The sequence below is a fragment of the Saccopteryx leptura genome, chromosome 2, assembly GCF_036850995.1.
Source record: "Saccopteryx leptura isolate mSacLep1 chromosome 2, mSacLep1_pri_phased_curated, whole genome shotgun sequence".
NCBI lineage: Eukaryota > Metazoa > Chordata > Mammalia > Chiroptera > Emballonuridae > Saccopteryx > Saccopteryx leptura.
In genome coordinates, this window is record NC_089504.1 from 113,951,144 (window position 1) to 113,963,707 (window position 12,564).

The 12,564-nt window shown below is 35.3% G+C and overlaps 1 protein-coding gene across 3 annotated transcripts in view; it reads right to left on the minus strand.

Moving 5' to 3' along the window:
* Nucleotides 1-1,222: 1,222 nt before the first annotated feature.
* Nucleotides 1,223-12,564, minus strand: part of ZFC3H1 (zinc finger C3H1-type containing) — a 73,496-nt gene continuing 62,154 nt past the window's right edge. For 2 of the 3 annotated variants that reach the window (XM_066368563.1, XM_066368562.1), the window contains exons 27-35: nucleotides 11,979-12,073; nucleotides 7,160-7,270; nucleotides 6,782-6,886; nucleotides 6,486-6,651; nucleotides 5,200-5,300; nucleotides 3,197-3,298; nucleotides 2,539-2,578; nucleotides 2,229-2,291; nucleotides 1,223-2,098 (exon numbers count right to left, since the gene is read on the minus strand). In XM_066368563.1, coding sequence (XP_066224660.1) covers nucleotides 1,961-2,098; nucleotides 2,229-2,291; nucleotides 2,539-2,578; nucleotides 3,197-3,298; nucleotides 5,200-5,300; nucleotides 6,486-6,651; nucleotides 6,782-6,886; nucleotides 7,160-7,270; nucleotides 11,979-12,073 — 921 coding nt within the window. In that variant the 3' untranslated portion in view covers nucleotides 1,223-1,960. The remainder of the gene's footprint in view (nucleotides 2,099-2,228; nucleotides 2,292-2,538; nucleotides 2,579-3,196; nucleotides 3,299-5,199; nucleotides 5,301-6,485; nucleotides 6,652-6,781; nucleotides 6,887-7,159; nucleotides 7,271-11,978; nucleotides 12,074-12,564) is intronic. The other variant, XM_066368564.1, reaches the window with a different exon arrangement.

The window sequence follows — 12,564 nt, forward strand, 5'->3', positions numbered from 1 at the left end:
ACCATCTGCTTCTCCACCCGTCCCCTTCCCCCATCTCTCTCTCTCTCTCTCTCTCTTATCCTTCACACAGCCATGGCTCGACTGGTTCAAGCACATCAGCCCCAGGTGCTGAGGATGGCTCCACAGAGCCTCTGCCTCAGGCACTAAAAATAGCTCAGTAGCAAGCATGGCCCCAGATGGGGTTTGCAGAGTGGAACCTGGTCAGGGCACATGCAGGAGAGTCTGTCTCTCTTATCTCCCTTCCTCTCACTTGAAAAAAAAGTAGCAAATAATAAAAAGATGTAACTTTAAGGAGATATAATTTCTATAAAATAGCTTCAGGATTTTAAGTAGCAATACAACAACTGATTGAAAAAGAAATAACAATTAACATATACTAAGGGTTCTGTCTGAAAAACTATGTACAACATGTGAATGGTGACCCCTAGAGTTGTTACAGTGCACAGCTTGCAGGGCTGACTGAGAGTTGAAGATACCAATGAAAGTATTTTTTCAAAAAGGAACTAAAGTGGCCCTGGCCGGTTGACTCAGCGGTAGAGCATCGGCCTGGCGTGCGGGGGACCCGGGTTCGATTCCCAGCCAGGGTACATAGGAGAAGCGCCCATTTGCTTCTCCACCCCCCCCCTTCCTCTCTGTCTCTCTCTTCCCCTCCCGCAGCCAAGGCTCCATTGGAGCAAAGATGGCCCGGGCGCTGGGGATGGCTCCTTGGCCTCTGTCCCAGGTGCTGGAGTGCCTCTGGTCGCGGCAGAGCGATGCCCCGGAGGGGCAGAGCATCACCCCCTGGTGGGCAGATCTTCGCCCCTGGTGGGTGTGCCGGGTGGATCCCGGTCGGGCACATGCGGGAGTCTGTCTGACTGTCTCTCCCCGTTTCCAGCTTCAGAAAAATACCAAAAAAATAAATAAATAAATAAAAAGAATAATGAGTTTAATGGTACTAAAAACCTATCTGTTCACTGTCCTCCAAACAGAACAGGAACATCTTCTCGTAAATTAAAAAGCCACTGGAATGTATTTTTATGGGAAAGTAGGTTCAAAATAAGGTATTGATATAGTTATAGTGAATGTGCCTATCTCCTACTTCTACCCTTTACCACTAGGGAGTGAAAAGTGAATAAAGACAGCAACATTTTAAACAAAATTAACTTATATTAAAAATATTTTGTTTATAAACAATTTTAATACTACAAAGTAGTACTTCAATACAAAGCAGTTCAAATATTAACTGTTCTTTAAACTGTTAAACTTTATTATAAATTAAATTTTCTTTACAAAAAAATTGCACATAATATTTGACCACTCTTAGGTTCTGATGCACTGGCATTTGCAATAGTTTCTTTAATCTTCAAGTTAAACAGTCTCGGCAAGGAGTCCAGAACGTAGAAAGGGCAATAAACAACCCTGCTTTGCATTCAAGTGCAACTAGCAGACTTGTGGCCATGGCAGTTACACTTTCCTTAAGATGGACTGCTTAAGTTTAAATCCTGAAAATGAAGATCTCAAAAGGTTTAAAAAGGAAGAACTAAAAGAGACTGCCTGCTTTTTACTGTAAACACAGCCTTGGAAATTAAATCCCAAACAAGAATCTCTCAGGCATCAGAGTGTCAAGTGAATCAGGACTAGCACAACATAAAGGGGAAGGGGAAAGTAAAAAATAAAAACAAAAATAAAGCAAAATTAAAATATGTCAGTCACTTTGAGGAACTATACTTACGTACATGATGTTATGAGAATCTGGCAGGGCCTAGAGGCAGACCAAACAGGAAGTTCATTTATCCAACCGAAGAGGGTCGTGTTCATTGCTTCCAATTTTGAGGACAGGATATAGTAGGGAACTTGATATGATCGGTAACACTTGTCTGCATTACACAGACTTTAGCCAGGGATCAGCCTAATCTTGAAGGATCATTCAAATAATTTTGGCAATTATTATAAGGACTTAGAACTGACTGCGCACCAGTGTTCAGTGATTCTTGCTTTCTGTTTTGTAACTGTTTAAATTTAAGAGCTCATTTAGGCTGACTCCAATCTCTTGGCACTTGGAAACTAGTTTTCTCAGGTTATCAGTTTTACCTCCTTCTGAAGCTTCAAACAAGAGTTGCTGTAAAAGACAGGGAAGCACAAAAGTAAGACTTAGCTAGACTGTGAGCATTACCACATCAATGGACATGGCACATGCAGAAAATTTATAGGAAAACTTCGAGATGTAATAAAAGAAAAAAAAGCATTACATCTTTCCACAGTGATGCACAAAGAGGTAACTTCTGTAAGGCTCTCTGATATAAACGGTGGACCTATAAGATAGATATACACACAATTCTGTCAGGAAACGTGATGAAAACACCTTTATAATCCTAACTATTTGAATGATTATTTCATAACATTCAATACAAAATAATTATATTGGCTTTGAGAATTTCCAAACATTTAAAGTTCTTGGAATGTTAACTTCTATGCTTTATTCCTTTTAAAATGAGAAGTTAACAGAAGGGGCAGAATAGCTTTTAAGAAAAAGTGACCCATCTGATAGTCATGGCTTACCTCTTTTTGTCCCTTTAAAACAATCTCAGCAGCAATGGCTCTAAGAAAAAAAAAGGGAACATAGAAAAGGGGAAAAAAATTATATATCTTTGAACAAAATGATACTACCACTGGCAGAATACTGACTGTGGGAATCTGAGTACAAAACTTCCTGAAAGTAACAGGCTAAACTTCCAAGGAGGGTAACCTATAGTGAAAAGAAAAATTCAACAGTATCAACTTTACAAGAATAAAGCAGACCAGTTTTTTGAACATAAATAACGTTCAAGAAAAATATTCATAATTACTAGTAAAAAATACTTGGCACTACACCTTTAAAAGAAAGAGTACATCACACTACAAGTGGGAGAAACACCCAAATTTCAAAAGGGATGGTCTTAAAATGTATATAAACAAACTAATGTGTTTGATAACAGCATTGCTATCTAAATGTTCTCCTCAATAAAAATTCTAACTCTATCCATTTTGCTTTTCAAAGCAATTTTTGAGTACTTCCTCACTCTCAGTATAAAACCTCAGCAAGTGCCAAAAACAAATCTGAATTAGTCCAGGAAAAAAGAAGGAAAAATAATGATGTCATTTAAGATTTACCTGTCTGGAGCAACCCTTACAAATAAAAACAATAGCTATAAAAACATGTACATGATTGTTGCATTACATTTTCCAGGTGGCCAGGCATGTTGGGATATTATATGTAAACATCTTGGCTTGAAGTTTCAGAATCTGAACATTACTTTCTTCCCATTCATGATGAAGTAGCCTGCAAAGTATATTCAAGAAAATGAACAAAGCATTGCAAGTGTAAGGAACCCCAAATGTGCTCCACAAGCAGGATGTTTGATGAGGTATAATTTTAGGTCAGTTAAATTCCATCAAGGCTATTCAGCAAGTATTTGTAGAATCTACCTTACAAAAATTACCCCGGGACAGGAACATGCAAACTAGCAAGAAGTCCAGTCAAGACCCATGCCATCTTCAACAAACTAAAATAAGGTCCCTGTAGTCTTATAAAATATTAAAGCAGTCTCTCCAAATTACACTCTGTGTGCCCCTTCCCCCAAATTTTCTAAAATAATGACTTGATATCTTAATGTAATTTCCTAATATTTTTCTCTTTATTAAACAGAATACATTTAATCATGAATTTCTTGAATTAAAATGTAAGTACAGACACTAATTATTAAGTTCTCTATTCTGAAAAAAGGACAAGGGAACAAAAAGTATCAAATACAGAAGTGGAGCTTTACCAGGACAACTATCAAACTACCTATATTCCAAAATGCCTATAACAGAAAGAAAAAGCCACATTTTCTACTTCACATGTTTTACTAAGGTGATATTCCATAATACAAATTTCTGTAAATGTTCCCATAGATTAGCATGCTTTCTAAGAATTCTTATTCTAAAATCCTATGGCTATTTTTCTCACAGCCTTAGGCCTTTAAATGTTTTTCAATCTTTAATACCATTTTTCCACAAACATGCTAAGTGGAATGTAAATACTTTTAAACACAAAGGAATATTTGATAAATATTTTAGGTACCTTATGATTGAGCCATAAAACAAACTTAGAAACACTTAAGACACACTGATGCAGTTAGATGACTGCACAAGCAGAAACCAAAGCATTAGCATATAGAGAAGCTTTTTGAATTCAAGAGTAAAATCTTCAAAGGTAAAATAAGATTTCTCTATCAGAGAAGAGAAACTACAAAGAAATGCTTAAAGGTCTCCATTTAAGTGAATGTATGAAATCACTAGATAAATGTATCTCAAATGCAGTTCAGGAATTTGCATTGGATTCCTGGTGCACACTAACAATAGTATATTTGGGACCAAATGACCTATCTGGAAAAAAGTCATAGTAACCATAATATACACAGGGATAAGCAAAAGTAGGTTTACAGTTGTTTGTATGGAAAAAGACATACAGGTTATGATTATAATGATTATGATTATATTAATATGTAGTATTTATATATACAAATATAGATAAGAATAAACTCTGTGTTTTACATACTCACAAATATAAACCTACTTTTACTCACCCCTGTATATAGTTGGCTACTATCTCTATAACACTTCAAAATCTCTTTGTGGGCTCACCAGTTTCAGAGTGAGCTCGCCTACTTGAACGTGGGATCACAGACATGACCTCATGGTCGCTGGCTTGAGCAAGAAGTCACTGGCTCAGCTGGAACCCCCCCCCCGTCAAGGCACATGTGAGAAGGCAATCAATGAACTAAGGTGCTGCAACTATGAGCAGATGTTTCTCATCTCTCTCTCTTGCTGACTGTCTATCCCTGTCTGTCCCTCTAATAAAATAAATAAGTAAATAAGTAAATAAAATCTCTTAAGTAATGTTTCTTTGCCATTTAAAACACACTTAGTGCTTATAATACATGTGCTAAGAACAGATGGTATGTGCTTAGGAAACACAGATGAACTTAACTGAATTATACACCCCCTTATAGCCTGCACAGTTTTCTAAAGCAATCAGATTTTTATACTGTCTTTTACATGAATAGTTATCTATTGCATTAAAGTCATATTTATCAATGAAGCAGTGGAAGAACAGACTGTTCTTATCAAGTTTAATAATTTTATGCAAAAAACCTATACTATTGGGCTGAAAACCAAAAGAATTTTAGTTTTTCTTACCTCAGTGCAAGTCCAGAATTAGTTGGCATAATTGTGCAAAACCGTTCCAAGGTTTTAGAATGCTGGGTCTTTGGAACACAGCTCAAATAAAAGTAAATAACCTGCGAAGGTTGAGGGAAAAGGTAAAATAAACGCAACAAGATGTGAAATCCAATTACCTATGTATTTCTATAAGAAAACCCAAATAGCCTTTAAGACATGAATGTATAAATTATAATAATGTATGATGCTGTGAGTTACAGTTCCTATCATTAATTTTATCAGTGATTTTTCAAATATAAATTAGGAAATGAGGTCTAGTGATATAGTCATAGACTGAGAACACTGACAAGAAACCAGAAGTTTGGGTTTTCATTCCTGAGTCTACCTTTACTTTCTGTATAGCCGGGTAGGTGAAAGGGCTAATAATACCTGATACATCTTGCTCATGGAATGCCTGTGTGTAAATGACTTAATGTCCACAAAGTGGTTTGAAATCCTGGGATAAAGAATGTCATAGAAGTACAAAGCATAATAACAGGTTATTCCAAGTAGCAAAAAAACCACCCTACCAAAAAAATAAATAAAATGTGTATGTTTAGTTTACATTGAGCCTTTAGTCTATATTTAGCTTATATTACACTGAATAAAATGGGTCTCTGAATACTTTTTTTTTTAACAAACCTTTCATTGCTTATAAGAAGAAAACCTTATAATAAATATATCATAGTCCGATTCTACTCTTAAAATTCTAAACAGCATCTGATTTCAGTTTTATGCCCTATGACTAGCTCTATTTTCTTGATAAAATATTAACAAAAAGAGCAGCTACACTGTGCAAGCTCATTCTTATTAAAGAATTTTTCATTCAGTAAAATTTTCAACTTTTCAAGCAAATCATTACAGATATAATTACAACTACTTCTTTTAATCTTTCTCCTTTAACATGTATTAAACTTAGTATCTCTTCAAGTTTGCTTCAGCGTTAAATTTTCTTAAAATATACCATAATCAATATGTATATTTTATCTTAACTAAACCTTAAAGGGTTCTTCCCAGGGTTGGAAGAGATTAAGTAGTAAACATGATCAAGAATAACAGTATCACTGAATTGTACATTTAAAACTTATATACTATTAACTAATGTCACGCAATAAATTTAATTAAAAAAGAGAGAAGAATAATAAATGCTAGGAAAGTGATCCTAGGAAAAGTTCTCTTGATACAAAACTGGAGTTTTGCTGTCATTTTAAAGTCTCCTTCTTTTGTGCAAACATCTAAAGAAAAAAAAAGCTTTAAATTCTTACCCTATTATGAAATTCATAGTTGGACCAGTAATCAGCACTGCTAAAAGGAATGGGATATCGGGCAGGGACTGTAACCAAACATCTATTCACTAAATCAGTAAACAATCTGAATTCTTGGACTTTGTTTCTGGATCCAGCAGCTTTATTATTGGCAAAGACAAGATAACTGCCAAAAGAAAAATATTATAATTTAGAATAAGCCAGTAAATTCTTTCACCAAAAAAAAACAATTACCCCTTTACCCACCATATCCCCTTATTCCAAACACCATTCTTATTAAGAGGAACTAAACTTACTCCATCCAAATCTTCTGCACTATATCAGATCTCATGGCCACCCCTAATGCTGCCTCATATGCCTCCACTGTCTCTTTAATACTTGATTGAAGAGGATGACAAAGGCTGTTTAAAAAATGAAGGAAAACATTGTATGTCTACAGCTCAATTCTACTAGGTAAAGGAATGAAAAAGTATATTTTAAACATTACAGGTGTTATTACAATGGAATCCTTCTTTTGATCTTTCTTCTTTAATAATGTATAAACCTTAGCATCCCTTCAATTTTGCTTCAATGAGTTTAACATCAGGTTAATTTTAACACAGTATAATTCAATAATAAATAATAAATGCAAGCCTAGCATGTGATATTTCTCTCCACAGCAGATAATATCTCACCAGTAAATCAGCCACAAATAAGGAACCTGGTGGTTAAACATCTCATCATCAAAATTCCCTTTATATAAATGGGCTGGAATGTCAAGTGGTCCTGGGATATTTAAGAGATACCTGGAAGAAAACAAACTTTAAAATTATGCCTATGCACACATGAACTACTAATATTTTAAATTTTTTTTAATCCTCAATTTCAATTTATATTTCCTTAAAATATTTTTATAAGGCAATGAGACTTAATTTTTACATGTCTACCATACTGCTCTGTTCACATCTATAATATCACATATTTATTACCTTGTATCTACATGAGTAACTCCTTTCCTAAAATTAATTTTTTTATTTTATTTCTAAAACTAAACCACAATCACCTAATTAAACCTAATTAAAAATAAAGAATTACCACTCAGTCTACCAAATATCTAAAGTTTTCCCAAAATTTTCTTGTAAAAAAAGGTCTTTAATTACAAAACTTGGTCCTGGTTGGTTAGCTCAGTTGTTAGCAGGTCATCCTGAAATGCTAAGGCTGTGGGTTCAGTCCCTGGTCAAGGCACATATGGGAAGCAACCAATGAATGTACAACTAAGCGGAACAAAAATTGACTGCTTCTCTCTTTCTCTCCCTTCTTCTCTGTCTTTCTAAAAAATTAATCAATAAAAAAGGGTTACAAAACTTAATATCTAAAAACAATCTCTCTCTCCCATTCAAACACACACATACCATTATAGTTTTAATCTTAGACATGATATCAAAGTATACTCTATAACATATTTGCTCATCAGGCACAGGTTCAAGATCAAATAACACTGGGAACCCTAAAAACTATAACCTTCTCTTGAAAAGCCACAATAAGTATTAGAATAGTAAAGGCTCTAAAAAGTCAATTAGTAAAGAAATCTATTTGACATTGACTAATTCAAGTCTTCCCCCAATATATATGAACTAATGTGCATAATATTTATCAATGTCTTCAGGAACCATGGTTTTAAAGGAAATATACTGATCTCAACAACGACACACTAGTATAACTGTTTACCTTGGATTTAAAGATTATATCAAGGGGCTAAGTTTAACGGACTAAAGAGGCTGTATGAATGTTATGGGGGTGGGAGAAATATCATAAGAAAGGGAAGAAATGGGGGTATCTAGAAGTCAGCTTATCACCCCAATTTGGCCATAACTAGCTTAATCACTTACCTTCTAAGGATATTAGTTTTCTCAACTGAAAACTGAGGTAAGAGATAACTTCAAATCTAAACCACATAAGACTATCCCTAAGCTAACTTTAGTAGATCAAATAAAATCCCCAAGTTAACTGTTACAGTTATCTACTAATCTTCAAATTGATTGAAACACATGAAATTACCCCATCTAGCTGTCTTTATGCTAAATGTTACAAAGAAAAGGAAATGATAAAATCAAACTCTAGGTAAACATTAGAGTTTTAAGACTTTTGCTTTATAATTACTTTTGTGAAATTAATAAGACTGAATCTGTTGACAGCAGTGACTTCTGTTAATAAACTTTGTAAATATATATAAATTTAAAAAACTATATCAATATCACCTGAGTAGGCAGTGGTGCAGTGGATAGAGCGTCAGACTGAGATGCGGAGGACCCAGGTTCGAAACCCCGAGGTTGCCAGCTTGAGTGTAGGGTCATCAGGTTTGAGCAAGGCTTACCAGCTTGAACCCAAGGTCACTGGCTTGAGCAAGAGGTCATTCTGTCTGCTGTAGCCCTCCCCCACCTCCAGTCAAGGCACATATGAGAAAGTAATCAATGAACAACTAAGGTGCTACAACAAAGTATTGATGCTTCTCATCTCTCTCCCTTCCTGTCTGTCTGTCCCTATCTGTCCCTCTCTCTCCCTGTCACAAAAACAAACAAACAACTATATCAATATCAATAAGTATGACAATGCCCAAAATCATCTCACTCACTGCCAGTCACCTGTTATTTGACTCAAAAAAGATTTCCTAAATTAAAAGAAATGCACTCTGTGTAAATAAGGACTTCAGAATTACTTTAAAAAACTATGCAGAGAATATCTTTTTATTGTAACCCTCAATGAATTATAGCTATTCCCATAAAAAAATTAATAAAAATGACTAACAATGAGAAATTTACTTGGAGACAACCCATTTTCAAATTTTTATTGACACTTATTTATTCTGCTTCATTAGCTGACATCAAGACAATTTGAAGATCTTTGATCAGTCACTACAGCAAAAACTGATCTTTGTAACCTAAACCAATTAATCTCCATGCCCAAGGAAAAACCAGAACAAGCAAGCATGTAAAAAGTTTGATTCAGTTTTGGATTTATGCTGTGCTGGAGGAGTATGAAATGTTTTAGCAATTTAATTTAAACAGGAAGAAAGTCAGCATGGGAAAGCTGAACAATCTCTACATTCCTTATAGAATAGTTTAATTCTTTTCTATTAATTTGCATTTTAAAATATTCTAAGCTATTAATCTATATATAGCACAGCAGAAAGAATTTTAGGAAGAGTACTGAAATCACTATCAATAACTGGCTACTATAACAGGACAAATGTAAAGACTCAAGTCTTGGAAAGAACAGTGGCCCAAAACATTTTTGCCCAATCTCCAGTAATACTGCCATTCTCACAAAACATTCTACAGTGGATGAACCAGTGACTTATCAAAATGTGGGCTGTCTTTGAAAATATGGGTATTTATTTATTCATTTTAGAGAGGAGGGGAGAGAGAGACGGAAAGAAGAGGGGGAGGAGTAAGAAGCATCAGCTCCCAAAAGTGCTTTGACCGGGCGAGAGACCTCAGCATGCCAGGTCAACGTGTTATCCACTACACCACCACATGTCAGGATTGAAAATGTTTTTATATAATATGGCTATACTGGGGTTAGACAGAGGGAGCACTTAAAAAAAAAATTTTTTAAGCACTATTTTGCATATAAAACCCAAGATTTTATCATCACTCTTCAATATTTTCCACAAGAAACTTTTCAAGGAGATATCCAGTTTATGCTTCTCTCTGTTCTTCCTAACATAAAATTACAAAGTATGTCATGATAAAATAGTTTGCTTTGGATGCTATTTAGAATCAGCAAACTACACCTGTTTTTATAAATAAGTTTTTATTGAAATACAGAGATGCTCATTCATTTATACATTGTCTATGGCTGCTTTCTTATCACAACAGCATAGCTGAATATTAGTAACAGACCATATGGCTTACAAGCCTAAAATATTTACTGACTCTCAAGAAAAAACTTTTCTGGCCCTGGCCGGGTTGCTCAGTGGGTAAAGCACTGACCCAGTACACTAGAGGTCAAATAAATACACAACTAAATGGAACTAAGTGAAACAGCAAGACAATGTTTCTCTCTCTCTCTGTCAAATCAATGAAAAAAAAATTTTTTTAAAGAAAGAAAAATGTTTTCTGACCACTACAGAGAGATAAGAAAGGACGAGAACTTGAAAAAAAAAAATTCTTCATGATAAAAAAAAAAAAAGAAATCATTCTTCATGATCTGTTGTGACCTCTTATTGCTGTTAGAAAAAGAACTCACGCCCTGACCAGGCGGTGGCGCAGTGGATAGAGCGTCAGACTGGGATGTGGAAGGACCCAGGTTCGAGACCCCGAGGTCGCCAGCTTGAGCATGGGCTCATCTGGTTTAAGCAAAAAAGCTCACCAGCTTGGACCCAAGCTCGCTGGCTCGAGCAAGGGGTTACTTGGTCTGCTGAAGGCCCACGGTCAAGGCACATATGAGAAAGCAATCAATGAACAACTAAGGTGTCACAACGCGCAACGAAAAACTGATGATTGATGCTTCTCATCTCTCTCTGTTCCTATCTGTCTGTCCTTGACTATCCCTCTCTCTGACTCTCTCTCTGTCTCTGTAAAAAATAAAAAAAATAAAGAAAAAGAACTCAGAGTGCCTGACCAGGCGGTGGCAGGGTGGATAGAGCATCAGACTGGGATGAGGAAGACCCAGGTTCGAGACCCCGAGGTCGCCAGCTTGAGCGTGGGCTCATCTGGTTTGAGCAAAAATTCACCAGCTTGGACCCAAGGTCGCTGGCTCCAGCAAGGGGTTACTCGGTCTGCTGAAGGCCCACGGTCAAGGCACATATGAGAAAGCAATCAATGAACAACTAAGGTGTCGCAATGCACAATGAAAAAAACTAATGATTGATGCTTCTCATCTCTCTCCGTTCCTGTCTGTCTGTCCCTGTCTATCCCTCACTCTGACTCTCTGTCTTTGTAAAAAAATAAAATAAAATAAAATAAATAAAAATAATTAAAAAAAAAAAGAACTCAGAGTAAAACAAAAGTAGCAAATACAGAGTTCTACATAAGTTACTGACAAAGTGATAGTTGAGAAGAGAATCCTATAAAGCTTCTTACTCAATGACATTTCAGGCTAGAGCAATTCTCTTTAGAATTAAAAAAAGGTATAGGACAAATTATTTACATCTACTTTAGATTACCAATCAAATAAATTAAAACTCATTTTTCAAAAAAAATCACTATTATCTCAAGATAATTCATCACTATAGTATTATGTGCTAAAATTAACAATAACAATAAATTAAAAGTAGAATGAGTTACCATGGTGTTAATATAAGCCTTCATTAGTGTCTTTAAAGAATATGAAGCATTTTATATCTTTCCATTTCTATTATCCCACTCTGCCTTCAGAAGTTTAAGACAGTGTTCAAGTATTTTTTTAAAAATCAGTCTAAAACATCGTCAATCCACACAAAAATATTTTTAATCTTTCCACTGAACTATACTATCTCTCATTCCTCTGCAAATCAAGAGTTCTACAACTTACCGAAACAGATCCAAGGTATTATACTCCTCAAACCCAGGTTTAAAGAAGGATGAAATAAATTTCCGCAAAAGTGGAAGAAGATTATCCCCTCGATCCTATTTTAAAAAGAGGAAGGAGGAATACACATTAAGCTAATAATGTTTAATTATAATCTTTCAAGGGAGGAAAACCCCTAAAAAATTTCTTGAATAGGTGGGGGTAGAAATAACTTCTATATTCTCAATTTCCAAATTAAACTCAACTAGCCATTAACAGCTTGACATCCAATACATAACAGCCTCAAGTTGCAGCCACCAATCACCTATTAAACTTTATTACATGTTTGGCACTGTGCTAGGTGTTAGGGCTCCAAATATAAAGAAGACATGGTCCTTGTCCTCAAGTTGTTCTTAACATAGTATGTAAAGCAGCTATAAACAAAATTACAAAACAATTTAATAAGTGTAATGGTTATGCACACACAGTATTATATAGCAGAGAGAGAAGGAATACCTAACAGTTTGCAAGGGAAAAGGACCAGGAAAAGGTTCCTGGAAAGGCTGATGCTTGAAACATGGAAGAAGTTGTGAAATATAAAAACACCGTA